The 18,505-nt window shown below is 42.1% G+C and overlaps 1 protein-coding gene across 3 annotated transcripts in view; it reads right to left on the minus strand.

The window, feature by feature from the left end:
- Positions 1–1,782: 1,782 nt before the first annotated feature.
- The window catches only part of phactr2 (phosphatase and actin regulator 2), a 29,548-nt gene continuing 12,825 nt past the window's right edge, over positions 1,783–18,505 (minus strand). For 2 of the 3 annotated variants that reach the window (XM_068567360.1, XM_068567359.1), the window contains exons 2-13: positions 15,215–15,400; positions 14,302–14,376; positions 13,990–14,121; positions 12,746–12,991; positions 10,851–11,388; positions 10,015–10,190; positions 9,332–9,488; positions 8,764–8,819; positions 6,708–6,769; positions 6,114–6,251; positions 5,126–5,202; positions 1,783–4,099 (exon numbers count right to left, since the gene is read on the minus strand). In XM_068567360.1, the coding sequence (XP_068423461.1) occupies positions 4,084–4,099; positions 5,126–5,202; positions 6,114–6,251; positions 6,708–6,769; positions 8,764–8,819; positions 9,332–9,488; positions 10,015–10,190; positions 10,851–11,388; positions 12,746–12,991; positions 13,990–14,121; positions 14,302–14,376; positions 15,215–15,400 (1,859 nt within the window). In that variant the 3' untranslated portion in view covers positions 1,783–4,083. The remainder of the gene's footprint in view (positions 4,100–5,125; positions 5,203–6,113; positions 6,252–6,707; positions 6,770–8,763; positions 8,820–9,331; positions 9,489–10,014; positions 10,191–10,850; positions 11,389–12,745; positions 12,992–13,989; positions 14,122–14,301; positions 14,377–15,214; positions 15,401–18,505) is intronic. The other variant, XM_068567362.1, reaches the window with a different exon arrangement.

The following is an 18,505-nucleotide window of genomic DNA, read 5'->3' on the forward strand; positions in this document are numbered from 1 at the left end:
ACAGCAGCAGCCGAGAAAAACAAGAGTCAACATATCGGTGAATGCTTTAAAACCAACTCAGCTGGAATTTTAGAGATTTTTTTCCGAATAAATATAATGGCAGGAATTGTATCTTTAATAGTTTAACGATGCTAAGACATGAGGGTTGTGTTATTCTAACGTTTCTTTGGGTTCATTGTGTATATTTCACAGTTCCATACCAGATGAGATGAAACAGACTGCAGACTCGCTCCTTCTGATTAATACTGACTGGTTATAACTTAATAATCCTGGACTACAATATGGATGTATGCATCAGTGTTGCAGGGAACACATGTATTAATAAATGTGATGACAGTCCAGACCAGGACGTTTTTATGCTGTGTGTTGGTAACACTTATTTTTTACCCCTCTATTTATTTATAAGCAATATATTAACACATCATAAAAGCTTTGAAACCCACCACCTTAATTTGTCTTCAATTCTAACTTATTTAATTATAACTTGTTCTTATGAATGATTGCTAGCACAGTATTTCATGACTGTGTAACTACGAGATATTCACACAGATTTAAAATCATTCAGAAAAAAACATTGACGAATGTGGTAAATATGTGTGATCAAATCAACTAGACAATCTGCAATGATGAAATGGTTGTAATATGTGACATATTAATTAACTTTTCAGTTGACGTGGCAAACATCGACGTATTTACTAATTCAGCAGACTGCAGACGTCACATCATCATTCATTTGAAGCCATGTTTGAGGCAAACCGGCAAATATGAATCAAATATTCACTCTCTTTTAGCTGTTTTTGGTGTCTATCATCTCCTGAAGGACGAATATGTATATTTAGCTGCTGAACGCACCAGTAGGTTCACCAGCTTGTTGCTGAGCAGACGCTTTAAAGTGCTGTGGCAGAAATGATGCCATGAGGGCGGCGAGAGTGAGCTATATACTGCTTATAAATGCTTAATAGGCTTAGTTAAAATAAATGTTACCAGTAATGCTTTAGAGATTAACTTGTCTTTTCAACAGAGATGCAAGCAGCATATTTATGTTTACTTAGCCACAATGGGATAAAAGCTGTTCCACCAACACTTTATACTTGTGCATCGAAAATGTTCATTCGTCTTTGATGCATTCTGTTCACCTTTATAGAAGCTCATTTTATGTGCAACCAGTCCAAATCTCATGAAAGGAATCTAGATTATATACTGTGCCTGAACCACATTTAAGTTCAAGTTACGTCCGGTTTGTTTTTCTTAAAGTTTGTGCAAGACGACCTACGGTCGTCTGAAGACATAAATCAGAAGTGAAGTCTCGAAAGGGTTATAAATTGCTTTTAAACAGTCTCTATCCATTAAATACCGACTGCACTTTAAGTTCATGTGAAAGTGGAACAGAATACAAAATAGGATGTATCATTACCTTCCCATATTCTGGCTTGTCCATGGTCTGTTAAGGTAACAGGTAGGTTTGGTTAAGACGTGGCAGTTATTCAACATACTCAATATGCTGCCTAGAAACAGCCCGTATACATGAACTGCTCATTTCTTTCTTATTGTCTGGGGGAAATAAAACAAATAAGACAAATAAAATCAAGAGTTTAAAACATTTACATGAAAGTTCTATTGTATCATATTGGTAGTAACATTGATTTCAATGTATGCACATGCTCGATATACATGTATGTGTACAAAAAAAAAGTATATATATATATATATATATATATATATATATATATATATATATATATATATATATATATATATATATATATATATATATATCAACATAGACATTGACATGAATGAATACTGTTGGTTCTTCTCCATCACTGTACATCATTTCATGTTACAAACCCATTCACATTCAGAAGCAGAAAGAATACATCTGATTTTTTCAGTTCTTATTTGTAAAAATGTCGAGGCTGGAGGTCTATTATAAGAACACTAGCCTTTGGACGTCAGCAAGTTTAATATGTCAACCGTCTTTCAGTCAACATCTCCTCTTTAGTGCTGGGAAGTTTTGGGGAACTGTTTTTCTCAACAGTTTAGTTCAATTCTTACATGAACATCTAGACCGAGGTGTGTTTTATTTCTGCCCCAGCTTCTTATATTAGTTATATTATATAGCTGAGAGCAAGATATACGTTCAGGTTTTCTGTCCTCCCACATTTAGCCTCTGACTTTTCTTTTTCTGCTAGCCAATATTCTGGCACTCAGACAAAAACAAAGCATTATTAATGGATCCCCTTTGCATTAACATCCATCTTGAGTATTGGAGCACTTCAAAGAAGAAAATCTATGAATGCACCGAAGGTGAACACCAGGGATCCATAAAACAAAACCACCTCAGCCACGCTGCCAACAAATCATCAATTTAAGGTCGAAACATATTTCCGAAAAATACATTATTCTGCTTCATAACCTCCCTTGTGTCTGCTTTATGACTTGATTTCTACGTTGCTTTACACGTGATATTAAAGGAAGACCTCAACCTTTTGGGTTATACTCTCATTCATATTCCTACCAGGAGTTATGAAGCTACAATCAGCAGGAGATTATCTTAGTTTAGCTTAGCATAAAGACTGGAAACATGGAGAAACAGCAAGCCTGGCTCTGTTCAACGGATAAAAATGTCTCTCTGCGTCTCTTAATCAACATCTTTTTTTTTTTTTAATGTGTACAAAAAAAAAAATAGGACAGCCAGGCTGTTTCTTTTTGCTTAAAGTATTCATGGTGAGCTAAGCTTGCAGCTTGCTGCTGGTATTGACCTTTACACCTAACACTCACCAAGCAAGTGTGAGACGGTGTTATTGTGCATTTCCCAAGAAGTTGAACAATTCCTTTATATCCTCCGGTTCAAATAATAAATCAAACTGTGTGTCGATAAAAGCAGATCTTTGGATTCAGTGTGCGTGTTAGGGCCAGATGTAAAAGGTCTATGGGCTGACAGATTGAGTTGCAAAAGCACATTCAAGGAAATGAAAAAATAAAGCGCGCCTCGACTTCTTCAAGGGGACTGTGGATTGCTTCAGTGGGGAGAGTCTTGGCGCCTGTCGGCCATTAATAAAAAAAAAAAACCCTAGGAAGTCCGCCACACTTAATCACTTCCAAATAAGAAAACCAACATAGAATCAAATACCTGCTTTTTCTTTGGCACCAAATTAGAGCTTCAGCCAAAAGCCTAAAATGAAAAGTCAAAGCTTGAAAAGTAGATCCCCTAAACAGCAAGTCCAGCACTTTGTGAACACAGGTTAGCACTTAATAACTCAACGTAAGATACAGTATATGATGGCGCATGGTCACCGTGCATCATCAGGACTGCCGAGGGATGAGAAGTGTCTCGACCTGGAGTGATTCCCGTTGCACGCCACTGCGAAGAGCCTCCGGGGGCCCACTGGCCCCCGAGGCTTCAGCAGTTTGAAGTACAACACTTGCAGATTATTCTTCATCTACATTCAAATCTTCATCCTCACAGACTACTCTAATGATATAATGCCCCCTAGTGGCAATATACTTTAAATATGTCTAAATCTGAACTGCAGTATTACAGATCCAACTCCGAGAGGCACTGAGACCAGTAACCATCCAATCGCTGCCGTTTCCTGTTCTAGGAGGATGCCCATATATGGGCATTTGATGGTTTCTACCAAGGCATACCTTGGCAAGGACACAAACTCTTTATTACAGCTGAGCCACATTGAATATACTAAGAAGGTAATTTTGCCCACTTTTTTTTCCTCCCTGGAGTCTTTTTATGATGAAGCGAACCGAAACAACAAATAAACAAAAAAACATCACATACCAGCATCTGGCCATCTACAATAAATATTCTAATCAGAGTGCTATACACACCACTGTTCTGACTATAGATATGTGCAAATGTTTCACTGGTGTCCACGGATGGCCAAGGCCTTAAGACACACCTGTTACTGCCACTATGGACAGAAATGTATTTCATATGCTGCAAGAGGGTCCCAAAGAGAAATGGACTGAGCTGTGTACTGAGGGTCAGGAGGGTTGGGCGAGGCTGCTGGGAGCTATGGACCGGAGATCTTGTGGCGCTGACGTCCAGCTGGCAGCGCGGAGTGCTTAGGGCCGATGGAATCTGGAAGTACAAACACAAAAGCGTGAAAATACAACACACACACGTGCATAATATACAATCTACGAATCAATCGGGCACGCATACATTGTGGTTTCGGGTTGCAATTGGTTGTACGTTTTTATTTGTTCCAACTTGATGTTTTTAAAAGTGACACCACATGCAAGACAAAATATTTTAGCAGGTGTTTGACAAAGCAAGAGATACTAAGAGCATAATCAGAATCTGCAGATTTTTTTTCTGCAGTAACACATTTGATTATCTACTGCTGCTATGTTTTGATCCAATATGGATCTTTATCAGGCACAGAAAACATGAATTTATTGATGCCTTGAGCTGCAGCAAATTGCTTGAGAGAATGGAAATCGTCTGGCGTAATGATGTTTTTGTGTTTTGTGCTGAGGATCTACGGCTAATCGAAACACTGCAGCAAGGATAAATGTGCTATTTGCTACATAAATTATTATGGAATACAAAATATAAGCTACAACTTCATCTTTCCAGAGGGAAACTGCTGTGCAGCTGTTGCAATGCAAAGTGGGATAGGTGCAAATATAAAATGTGCATTTATAAAAGTCAACAAAAACAACAACAATAAAGTGCAAATCTAAAATATATATAATGTTAAAATCAGATTAACAGCATGGGTCATATGAATATAAACATGTAAACGGTTACAGTGTTCAGATTAGACTTTTTTCTGAAATTGCAAAATAAATTGACATTTTCAACTGAAACATTATGTCATTACATATTGTAAATGCACCGTGTGATAGTTTCTACAGGTGAACTTGATCTGTGCAGTGATACAATATGAAACCATGTCACAGATCTCGCCTGAGAAACTGGAGTCGCCCCAGGTGTGTGTCATGGCTTTAATGTTCGTGGAAATGGCTTTGTGGGATCAGAGTAATAAAGATATTGATCAATGTGAACTCGTAAACGGCAGGATTCATGGTAATGGATCACTAATAAAGTGTTAGTTATGGTCCGAGTCGACTAAATGGTGGTCTTTAACCGCTCGAGTACCTGGTAAACTGTTTGCTGTCTTCATGAACCTCCATCTCTCGGCTCTTAAACTCATTCAGCTCCTTACGGATAGCAGCCTAAGGGGCAGAACACACAAGAACACACACGCACACGCACACACACACAGACAGAAATCATAAAAATGCGACAAGCAGGACAAGGCAACCGGATCCTCAAACCCACAACAAAAACACCGTTATTACACAACTGTGTTTTCTACTCTATACCTCCCATGAATATGAATATGTAGCTTCAGGGGAATACCCACAATTCATCATGAAATGTTGCAATGTGCTGGCAAGCACAATGTACACATGTACACAGCGGGCATTATTCTCCGTCCCCCTGAGGGTTATGTTTGAATATTTGAGTCTGTTGTTGTAAAACAACATCAAAATGTTGCTCACACAGCGTGTGGCCCCTCCTCTTGCTCGCAGTCTGGCTGTGCAGCTGAAGCGGATTAAAGTCGGTGAGGGTTCAGCGCTCAGGAGGCCTGTGGTCTCTGATTTTTCTCTGTTGTGCAGTATTAAACATCAACAGCAGAGGGCAGGTAGGACTTAGAAACTGCCCTCCAGCGATCCCGAAGGAGCGTTCTGCTTCTATAAACACTGAAGACGCTTGTTCAGTAGATCTGCTGCATGCACACACTTATTTGTGTCTCGACACGCGGCTCATCGCACTGAGGGGAAATTCATCAAGCGCAACAATAGCCTCCGCAGAAGAGAGAGGAAGCTGTTGTGTCGTCAGCTTATGTCTTAGAATCACAGTCCACGATCACACATGGGTGTAATGTTCAGCTGTCCTCGTCCTTTTGGTCCCGTTGCATTTGCAGGCTGATACAAAACGTAATGTTACAAATGTATAAAGTATGTAACCCAACTAGCAACAGCGGGATACGTTAATAATCTAATAAAGGAAAAAAAAACTAGTCAAACAATAAGAAACAAATATTACAGATATTACAAATGTGACGTGTTAACTTTCGCACCTTATCAGCGGGAGTGAGCCGTGTCCAGGGTTTGTCTGCCCGCCGGTCATAGTCTTTGGCGTCCGTTACCTCCACGTACTCGTTAAAACACAGAATCCTGCGCGCAACGAGCTCTGCCACTGTCGGCCTCACACTCAGCTACACGCGCACACACACACACACACACACACACACACACGCACACGCGCGCACACACACAGAAATAAATAAATAAATTAGATCATAAACATCACATTTTGCAAATAGCCCTTTCAGCGTATTTCTTTTTTTAGTCTCAAGTTAAAAGTCCAACATATTGCATATATGCCGATATGCTTATGCATAATGTATTATTACACCCTTTATTTATTATTTAAAAGGTTTCTAGGAAGCAAATGGTATCTTTAATCACAAGAACTAGAGACTAAAAACATTCAGTTCCATCTGTGTCCACTAGAGGGGGCGATCTCTGCACAAAGCATCTATTCTGCCTCCTAACTTGACTCACAAGGTGGAGCAAATCATATTAGTAGCTAAATATAGACTTGCTGTTCTCTCGTCTGCTCGTGTGTGTGTGTGTGTGTGTGTGTGTGTGTGTATGTGTGTACACAGTACCTTTCTGGAGAGTGTCCTTTTAATCTCTTGCTTGGCTTCTTGCTCCTCTGCTATATTCTTTTCTGCATGCACAAAACCAACAGAGTCACGTTACAACTACTGTGTCTGCTTCTTTATATAACATCAAGATATGATTTTCCATATTAAAATGTGTCGGTAGCTGGCTAATGAAGCCGTGTGATTGCCTTCATTTCTACCCTTTGATTACTTCTCGAGAAAGAATGTAACATGTGAGTTGAATCTGTAACGCAGTCTTTCTTGTGACGTATAATATGTACTGCACACTCTCACAAAATGCATTTGGGCGTGAATACATAGTTACGACCATCTGCTGAAGTTCAAACCAAGCACCAGCATGGGGAACAAATCCAATTCAAGTGACTTTGAACTTGGCTTGGTTGCCTGCTTTTGAGTTCACAAACTGCTGATCTCCTGATTTACACACAGAGACATATCTTGGGTTTACATCCAGTGAGCTGCAGCTCACTAGGCAAAATGCCTTGTTCATGGCAGAGGAGAATGGACAAACTGGTTTGAGCGGATAGAAAGGCAACAGTCACCAAAAAAAACAAACTATTTTTACAACCGAGGTGTGCAGACAACGGCGCTGGTGGAACACAAGATTTGCATTATGGACGTGCAGCCGACAAGTTTGCAACCACTAGATGATTGTATCATGTCAATATGGACTAGATTTCCGAGGAATATGCATATGTTGGCGTCAAAAAGACTTCTCTGGGATGCTGGTAAACCTACATGACCTGGAGTGGTCCCATCAGAGACTGATGTGTGTGAGATTCACAGCACAGAAACCAGTCGCCGAATTTCTTCCGTCCCATAATTTGAACTCGTGTGCAGAGCTAGTTTTTGCTCTCAGCTTTTCTTGCGAACGAAAAAGTTCCGCAATAAGTATTTGTCACCGCGCTCTTCGTGCCGTACCCGTCGGAGGCCGTGTGTAACACTGTAAGCCACAACACCTCCAGATGGATGCCAAGCGCTGAAGTAAGCCAGCGGGTTGCATAAGCTGGGTACAAAGGTAAACACATGCCCTTCAGCCCTCTTTACAGGACATTAGTGGTGAAGCCCAGGGGTCACGCGGCAGTTTAACAGCTGTTGTATATTTCAAAGTATTTTATGGACAACGAATGTCGTAACGAATGAATGAACTTGATCAGAACTACTGTTCCGATATCTTTGAGGTTCATACTTGTTGTACCAATCAAAGATTTCTGCGTTAGACTTTTTAATTCCTGTGTTGTATCCACTGGACTTTAACTTGTGGTTGTGGGTTGCTATTTTCACTTATGTCCCACTTAGCATAAAGCATATTTACTTCGCTTCTAGAAGGAGAAAAAGCAGTTTGAAACTGGTTTTGTTAGACCGAGAGCAAATTGACATTGAAATTAGAATACTCAGAGCTCTCTGAAATTGGCACCAAACGCGATCCAGCAGTGTGTGTGTGTGTGTGTGTGTGTGTGTGTGTGTGTGTGTGTGTGTGTGTGTGCATTGTGCACAAATTAACTCATAACTTAGATAGACACATTCTGTCTCAACTATTTGGTTAATAAGACACACAAGTTAAATAGTACCTGGAACGTCCATTTTCTTGCACATATATTTACATTAGACAGACACACAATATTGCTGTTGCAATTATGACCTTTTTCTTAAAAACAGACATGAGGAAAGCTTCACAGAAAAGGTATTTAGAATTGGCAAGAACATTCATTTTGTCATAATGAATATTTGTTCCTTGCGCTCTTGTTGTGAAGAACTAAAAGTGTGGCATCAGTAGAATACGGATCTTTATAAACATGCAATAAAGTTTAAGAGTTAAGGTCAAGGCTGCATATTGCATTAGCTTTAATATCTCTACCCGATGTGTGTTATCTGGGAATAAGGTTTGGTGACTTGAATAGAAGCAACTGCACATGTCTATGCAACCTTATTGATTTTTTAAATAAAAAATATAAGATGTGACTATTGAAGTATCTAAAAATCATGAAAATGGTGCACGACATCACCGCTAAGTTTAAAAGCTATTTCAGAAACTTACGCCTGAGGATGTTTCTCTGCTCCAGCTCCTCTGTGGATGGTCTTTGGCTCAGGCGCCTGGAAAGACAAAAGTGGGTTCACACACTTCTCGAGAAGGAGCACACACGACTGAACATTTGTATTTTTACAACTCTGTTTCCACAAAATAAAAAAAATAAAAATAAATATTATAATAATATGTTTTTATAGTATTAATTGCCATCAATACAAATGTTGGCCTATTGCTAAACTGAACTTACCTGTATTCCTAAAAACATATACAATATCCATTCTTTCATAAATTGCACAGATCTTTCGATTGATCTTATTTTTTATTTCACACACTTGTTTTTCATCAAAACGCTGAAGTTCTGCTTCATCTGCTACAAAACTAAACTTAAGGACAGATTTTTGAAAGTGCATCATTTGTACCAGCACACCGCCCACAACGCCACAAAAAAATTAAAATAAAAAAATGAACTGTCTGTTGTTTCCCCACTAATCTACTATGAAGATTCACAGCTTGCCACATTTTCCCAGCGTGCTGTGCGTGTGTAGGCGTGTGTGTGTGTGTGTGTGTGTGTGTGTACCTGACTAGTTTGGAGCCGATCTGCTGGCGTATGGAGTGTCTCTCCGTCACAGAGCTCCGCGGCAGAATGTTTTTCTCCTCCAGCTCTCTCTTGCTGGGACGGTTCCCCAGCTTGATGTTCAGGGTGTCTCGTCGGCGAATCTTCATGGCCAGAGCGCCTGGAACAAAGTCACAACAATGAGAACTGGTCACGGCCATCTTGTCAACCTGTACGGACAACCCAGATGCCACCGCAGTAAGGGCGGCTTCTTTACGCCCATAGACAGGCCGGTAGCTAAAGAGGTCGGCAGTCCGGGAGGTTCTAGAGCTAACATGCTTAGCATCAGCTATCTCGATACCCTTTAAGTCTGTTTGTTCTTTCTGTTCCGAAAGCTCCAGCTGAGTGACAAATGAAACAGAGGTCAGACTGATATACATCACAAACAGCAGGTGCTTATGACCACGACTTGTTGGAATGTAAAGATTGTGAAACTAAAAGAGATACCAAATGAACCGGAGACTCGGTGTCAAATGGAAAACCTCAAGCTGCTTGTTCCTCCGAGCGTTCACATAATAAGTACAATATCCTTTAATAAAAACTTCATACAAAATGCCAACACGTCCAAGTTAATAATGTGCGGTCACGAGGCGCTTCCTCTTGACTGTTCGCGAGCGAGTTCGAGGAATACAAAGTGAATCCCGTACTGGTGGTGTACTCGTCTTCCTCCTCGTCTTCCTCCTCATCGCGGTACAGGATGGGTCCGTCGGAGTCGGAGTCGCTGGTTTGGCTGTCTCTCGGCCGATCGGGGATCACCGTCACCATGGCGCGCTCCGTGTTCACGCTGAGGCCCTGAGGCCTTTCAACCTCAGCCGGCGCAGACCTGCGGGGAGCAAAGACGAGACGGCGTGAGCGCACATATTTACGTTTTGTGTGGGGGGAAAAAACATAAAAAAAAGAATAAATGATAAGGTAATGATACAACATTTTAATAATAATCATACACTATGAGACATCATTGGTCATCCTTGTCAGGAAAACTTAAAGTACTCCTCGCTCTCTCTCTCTCTTTTTCTCTCTCCTTCTCCATCTCTATTCTCTTTTTCCACTTCACACCTCCAATACAGCTCCGCTACACCACACACGTCCTCACAGGAAGCTTACGCAACAGACTGCACTGCAGCATCGCTAACACACACACACACACACACACACACCAAAACAAACTTTTATTTTTTGCCTATTCATTTTAGTTTGATTTATTTTGCGCTGCCATTTTGATCCTGTCACCAAATGTGCTACATTCTGTCTTGTCTATCCTCACCTGTCATGTCTCTCACACATACTGGTTATTTGTAGAAATGGGACAAATCCTGAGCTGTGTAAATGTTCATATGTCACAGCCATCCCCTCAGCGTTTACCGTGTGACTACAGTAAGACGGCTGTGTTGAAATGTACTTCAGAAGAACAAGAGGCAATGTGCAGAGAAGACGAACATGAAGGAATGTTTCACCAGCTCTCATGTCCTTCCTACATTTTTACCTCGGGCTGTTCTCCACAGCAGACTCCGTTTCTCCTTTCTTCTTGTCTTCTTCTCCACCCTCCCCTCTCGTTCTCCCCCCTTTCTCCCCCTGTGGGCTGCCGCCCGTCTCTCCCACGGTGAAGGAAGTGTCCTCTGTGGCGGTGTTGATATGGGGAGACTGGGCGGTGGGTCCAGGGGCCGTGCCCTTGTGCGTTTCCTCACCCGCAGTGGAGCCATTGGGAGCAGATTTCGGCTCTGCTGCCGGTTGAGGAGCAGCATGGGTCCCCTCTGTCTCATTGCCGGAGGCTTTAGATGAGGCGGGCTTGGTGTCTGAGGGAAGGAGCGAGGATTTTAACTCCGGCGGCTGGCTGGGAGTCTCCGCGGGGGCCTTTTGAGGTACGGAGGAAGAGGTGGGAGTGTTTGATTTCCGGTTCGTCCTTGCATCGGTTCCCTCAGTCTGTGCTAAAGCGTCCTTAGATCCACGGGAACGAGGGCTGGGAGTGGAGGTGGAGGTGTTTTTCGCAGTGGATCCTGTCTTTTTTGGATGGGAGGATTTGGCTGAGGAGAAGCAGGAGCAAGAGAAAGAGAGATGAGAAATATTAGACTTTTTCTTTTCCCCAGATGCTCCAATTTCCTCCCACAGAAGACACAGTTACATAAACAAAAAAAATCGCAATCTTCTTGTGTGAATCCTGTCCTATCGCTACAGATTATGTCATATACCAGGATTTAGTCCAACTTTAATTTTTTTTACAGTAACGAATATCGTCAATATGTTTTATAAATGTACAGTTAATATTATTTGTATGGTTAAAAGCAAGAAAAAAGGGTCTATTGGGGAAGTTTATTAAATGCTCCTTTTTGTCCCAGCTCCTTGGGGCAGAAGTATTGAAAAGTAAGTGCCACACCAACATCTAAAAAACAAAAACATGTTACATAAGTTTCTCTTTTGGTTGCTGATTTTCACACAAAGGCCATACCATTTGATTTTAGTATTATAATAACCACTTCTAATCATTGTCAATCATTAAACCTGCCTCAAATATGGAGAGGATATCAATATGGGCCTAAAGCCGTGTTGATTAATTAGTCCTTTCAATGTCTGTGTGTGCTCGTAAAAGCAGCCCTGTGGAAAAGAAAAGTGCTTAACTTGTTATGAAAACATGAAGAAAACTACTTTTGTCCCACTTCCCCAATAACTCAAGACTAAACTACACAGCAGCCTCCAGAGAAGAGAGCATGAACATCACGTGCAACAGTCTAGTTCTGGTCTGTTTGCTGCTTAGTTCCACCATGCTGGACGTTAATGGAGTACACAAGCACACACACGTACACACACACACACACACACACACACACACACACACACACACACACACACACACACACAGGAGAAAGGGAGATAATCATGCCCGGGCATCATGCCGTCAATCAAAACCACATGAGCGCGACAGACCTCAGTCACACTTATGTGCTCTTCTGCACACACACACACACACACACACACACACATACACACACACACACACACACACACACACACACACACACACACGCACACACACACACACACACACACACACAGTTGTCAGCGTTTACAAAGCAGAGAAAATGCGTTTTCACTTCTGCTTTCTCAGAAACGCTCCGACAGTCACGAAGTAACACTGGACATCTCTTTCAATTGGGAAAGGACACACTCAAGAGGGAGAGACAGCGACTATTTTGTGGTCGACGGGACAGAAGCTTGGCTTGACTGACTCTTACAATGCATGGCGCCATGGTTCACAGGTGCAGACAGCTTTACAGCGAGGCTTCATCCCTTCAAACAGTGATTCAAGCACATTTTTCCATGCAGGGATGCAGGCGGGAACACCGACAGGCAAACCGGCTTCAGGGCCCAACGAGCCGAACTTACCAATCCCGCGACTAGTGTTGTTAGTGCTCCGTGGGTTAGCTTTAGCTTGAGCGGATGAGCCTGCCTTGCCTGCGGTTTTGGCAGCCTTTTTAGTCCCCGAAGCACCGTCTCTGTGCTTAGTTGTGGCCGCAGTGCCGCCCGCCGGTTTGGAAGACGAGGGCAGAGTGGGGCTTTGCTGTTTTTTAGCTTGACCGTCTCGGGGTCGCACCTGCTTTGCCCGGGCGAGGGGTTTAGTATCGCACCTTTCTGAGCAGATCAGTGGAGGCAGGATGGTATTTAGAGGTTAAAATGGGGACTGAAAGCAATATAAAAGATGCACATGTGTGCAAAGAAATGCACAAATGGGCATGGAAGTACAGCATAGGAAGAGATACTGATGGATGAGAGGTGAGTCGGACAGAGAAGCCGATAAGAGACGAGGTTTGATCTATTAGTCTTGGGCATGTTTTATTTAGATTGTTTCAAAATGAATGATGTATAAGGCTTGAGATAAGACAGATAAAATACCCATTAACCTTCGCCATCCTCCAATGTGAAGGTATGTGTGTTCTGCTCCTGATTATTGACAAAAGAACAAACAAATGGCTCTGAGTTCAATGCTAACAGGGTTGAGATGAGAACAGCACAACACTTAGGCAGCATCAGACAGGAGAACAGTGGCCGGTCTCCTGAGGGCGAGGGAGGCATTAGGAGACGGCTACTGCACTGTTCAGACTGTGAGCTCCTGCTGCAGGCCGATACGAGGGGAATATCTATCTGAACACATTAGACCCTGTCAGAGGATTCAATGGCTGCCAGAAAACTGCTGCCGGTATAAATGACCGAGAGGAAAAGACTTCAAAGCACCCATCTAAAAGAAGTTAGTTCCAGCATATAATCATGATCTTTGTTCTTTACTGGACACATTGATACCACTGTGACTGTGAAGGTTTTTTTTCCACGAAAATTGGGCCAATATTTTATTTATTTTTTCCGTGGCTTTCAAATTGTATCATTTAGGCTCAATCCAAAGTGTTGTCACTGGGATAACGGATCTTCACACAGTAACAATCAGCCACTTTGAATTATTGAAATGGAAGCTTGTCATATTCAAGAACAAAACAAACACCCCAATGAAGTAAATTCTCAAGTGAGAAACTATTATTCCAACTACAGTACAGAGATCCAAAGGTTTAGGACCAACGACTAGCCCCGGTGTCACAGAACAGGCTCATCTTAGATACTGCGACTCATCCAAAAGTTACCCGTTTTGTCCTCCGTTGTGTTGGCCTGCTCCTCCAGCGCAGTTTCTGGAGACTCAATGTCAACTTTGACCTCCTCTGATGTCACACTAGATGTGGCGTGCCCGTTCAGATTTTCACTGCGGATCGTTTCATCTACAGGAGATAAACAATCGTTACGAGCTGAATGGAATCCTCTGCTCTTGAGAGACGTTCAGTTTTGCTTTCACTGGCAACAGGCAAACGTACACACATTTCAAACAGCTGAACTTCCAAGTTTGAAGGACAGTGCAATGAAATGAATGAAGAAACGTGTGAATACATGATCAGACAAACCTTGGTCAATGATGAGAACTCCTTTCTGGATGAGCTCCTCCCTCGTTTGTCTGGTGGAGATTTTTCTCTCCAGAACTGAAAGATCAACACAGTCAAGACCTTTATCTTGTCTTTTAGCTCTCGCAATCAATTTACATTGAAATCTATGAGCGCATTGCATAACAGATGCTTTCCCCGTCTCATTGCTAAATGTCTCGTGTCAGCGTCACATCTTCAGAGTCAAAGATGAGGAACTAAGCCACTTCTGTCGCCCTGCCGCAAACTAACGGCTGCTGCTTTCCTCTCATTAGGAATCAATTGGGTTCACACAAAGTGTTCGAGTCCACCGTTAAACCAGTGAGCTATTAATTTAAAGACTTTGTCTCATTTGAGCTCCTCAAATGTGTGAATGTGGTGCTTTTCTTTGTCATATATGACAGTGAAGTGAACACTGTGTATTGGAGGGATGGTTGGAAGGCATCACTGTGCGCTCTGGGGGAAAGAACAAAGGGAATCCTTCACGAACATTATATCTGACAAAATATGCAGCCCGACTAACAAACCTCTACTCCATAGAGACTGAACAAGCCAGGTGCGGCTCCAAAACAATGTTATATTTCACTTTCGATGTCCACGTGTGTTTTTATTTCCATTTCCATGGTTTAAATAACTGGGTTCAAACATTTCAATATGTACATAATGGAGGAATGATTCACCTGGCAGCCATGAAGAATAAGTGCTTTTTGTATTTACTTCTGTCCCTTTTCATTTCCCTGCCAACCCTTCAGGAATGAGTCAGTGAGAGCTACAAACAAACTGTTTACTCTTTTCCTATTTAAAGCTCCTCTGGGAGCATCACTTCTCCTGTTCACACATAATGTTCAGCACAAGACATGACGTTGTAAAGACACATTCGACACACAAGGCGTCCTACCCTTGGAGAGATCTTGGAACTTGTCGCTGGTCTTCTTCTTCCTCCACTTCCAGGGTTTGAACAGTTTGCCTAATGACGACAGCTTGCCTCGTTGCTGCCGTGTCGCAGGGGCATTCTGGGTATTGGTGGCGCTGTCCACCAACACGTCACAGCTGGCCAGTGATGATGATTTCTCCAACCCATCAACTATAAGATACAGGTGCAGAGAAACAAAAATACAACATCAGCACCATGGAAGAAACATGCATTACAGTTCTCGATATGCACCAGATGGAGCTGCATGGATATATTATATATATTTACCCTTCAAAAAACGGGAATGAAACAATCTGCATGGGTAAAGACGCCTCTTTTGTTGAACTCTAAATTTGCTTTGTTTTAAAAATGATGATGGTGTGCGAACACTAAAAGAAAATGAATAGCGATGGAGCATTTTGCTGTCAATTGCTGCAAAAATCTCTCGTTTCTCTCAGCACTCAATGGCTGAGCAGGAATATCATTCCTAACTCTGTTTCCGCACAGTACGTGCAGTGTGTGCGTGTGTGTGTGTGTGTGTGTGTGTGTGTGTGTGTTTGTGTGTGTGTCTTGGCTAGATCCCTGTCCGTCCACAAGTCCTCCTCTTCCTGTTGAAAGATAAGATGTCCTGTGAACCCTCTGGAAGACTTCAGGCGGTGTGCAGATAGTGTATGTGAGCATTGTGCATGTGCGTATGTGTGTGTGTGTGCATGTGTGTGTGTGTGTGTGTCGAACCGGAACCTTACAGAGGAAAGAGAGGTGGTGTGTGATTCCTCAGATTCAAGCAGAGGAAGGTTTTTGTTTTTGCAGTTCTGCTGACTCTCTCTCGGGAGCTCAGCGGGGACCAAAAGGTTATTATTTCTGCTTACAAACTTCAACAAATGTTTCCCTGAACATCATAATTTGTACCTTCAAATTACTAAATTAATTCCCTCTAAGGAATGTCAAGTTATTGTAGAAGTTAGGAGCTGAAGTTTGAGTCTGGTCAGGACAGTTTGGGAGAGTTAACAGCAGTGGTTTTAGTGTCCGGATGCCCTCGAACGACTGAAGTTATTCCCTCAAATGAAATGTGTTGAAAAGAATACGTCACTGATTTAGCTTTACGCTCTTATGACATTGTTGGACAGCAGCAGAAAAAGAGATGGTCTTTTTTTATATTCCATGCATTCTTCTTCCTTGTGAAAACCTGATGCCTTCATCACCCACAACTCAACCACTGACAGTTTCTTCTGCGATTGGGCTGTGTTATGCTAATGCTAGTAACGCTAACGCAGCCTTAGCTGCGAGCCTCAAACATTTTCTTTTGTCATTTCCACTTATTTTGTGTTACTCATTTCAGATACTTCACTTCCTGCCCTCGTGTATTTTCCCGCCCGTGTGATCGTCTCCCCCACCCTCCGTTTGGATTCACCTGTGCCGAATCATCCTCACCTCCCTTGTGTATTTAGTCTGTTGTTGTAGACTTTGTTTTTGCCATTTTCTTGCCTGCTTTTGTTTGCCTGATTACCTGTCCTGTTTACTGAAGCCATTTGATAAGTAAAGACTGTCTTACTGCACCTCGACATGCTCTCTGGATCATGCCTTTGAGTCATGCCTTTTCCCTGCGGGTTTGCCATACAGTCGTGACAGTTTCTACTGTACCACACTGCACTGACTGGATCCTTATGCAAGTTGTATTTGTGTGTGTGTGTGTGTGTGTGTGTTCACGCTTACTTCAGTTTAAACAAGTAAAAAAAAACAATTGTGCCTTTTAGAATAATATCATTTGCACGCTATTATTATCTTGCGTAGATGTCCCTCTAAGAGATGCTAACTTATACACACGCCCACATTTTTATTATCCATGAAATGCCGATGGGTGAAGATGCAAAAGCCAAATGCTCTCAGCTTCTGTCCCTCTCAGTAACTGACATAATAAAGGTTGGTTGAAAAGGCAACAGTGCAGTGTTTTCTGAAATCCATTTAAGAGGCTTATGCAGCAAAACAGTCAGCAGAAAAACAGCTGAAAACACACTCTGCAACATTTAGCACGAATGATTAGCTAGTGCTGTTGCCCAAGCGCACAAAGCCAGCATTTGAAAGGTAAATCACAAGAATGCAGCTGAACTCCACGTAATGGAAGTCTGTAATCTGTAATATGTTCTCATCTGATGGAGATAATCCGTGTCCTGGTCTTCAGCTGAATCGAAAACAATCAATAGCCTGTTAATTTGTTGGCCCTCGCCAGCACTGACGGACAGATGATGCCAGTGGATGTTGTTGGTCATCTGGTGCTGTACGCCTCCCTGAAGGTTACCGGCTGAACGCTATAAGAACAAACTGTCTCTGGCCGCTGCTAACTGGTGGTGAGAGATTAATGCAGAGCTTCCTGTATTGCTGTATCACATGTAAAGATAAGGCTCCAGGCATTTGGTCATCTGCAGGAGAGTTATGTCATCAAGAAACAGATGTTCAATTAGCATAAATTACAAAGTAGGGCTGAACGTATTTGAAAAAATACAATTTCGATAACATTCACTCTTCATTCAAATAATATTTAAATGATTAAAGTGTGATTTTTTTGCAGGGATCCGTACCAAATAAATATAAGTTTATATTTGTAAAGTATAAAGTGTACGCCAGGCCATCTCTGCAGCACATTGTGACACATTTTGCATGCTAACAATGATTGTTTCCCTTGACTTTATTAAGATGTTGATTATTGTGCAGCCCAATATCAAAGTGGGGCTTCAACAATAAAATCAGTAAAAGCAACACTGCAGCACGTTTGTTTTGTTAAAGTATTTCAAATCTGCTCACCTCACAACCCCGACTGTTGAGGGATGTCGCAGAACAACATGTACATACACAAGCAGGGCAATTAAAAGCACAAAAACCCAGAGCAAAGACATGGAAAAGAGGCCAGTACATGCTCTCCCAAGACACCAATTTAATTCTCCCTCTCGTGTGCGCGCACACACACACACACACGCGCGCACGCACTCATTTCCTGTTCCTGTGTTGATATCAAATCGCAACAATAGGTGCATTTCAGCAGCTGCTTTGTGCAGCTAATGATGGGAAAATCAGTAACAGCGATTATCATCACCATTAGACCACCGATTAAACCTCGAATGGGGACCTAACGTGGACAATGGACAGGCGTATTACTTGTAGAGAGAAAAAGAGAGAGAAGAAAGGAAAAGAGAAGTAGTGGACGGCAGTGAAAGAAAGATTACGGTTGACTGAGAATAGAGAAGACAAAATGGATGGTGAACTGACAGTCTTGTGAGGAGG

This window comes from Clinocottus analis, unplaced genomic scaffold (genome assembly GCF_023055335.1).
Source record: "Clinocottus analis isolate CAN_PGR_092001 unplaced genomic scaffold, fCliAna1.0.p SCAF_8, whole genome shotgun sequence".
Classification (NCBI taxonomy): Eukaryota; Metazoa; Chordata; class Actinopteri; order Perciformes; family Cottidae; genus Clinocottus; species Clinocottus analis.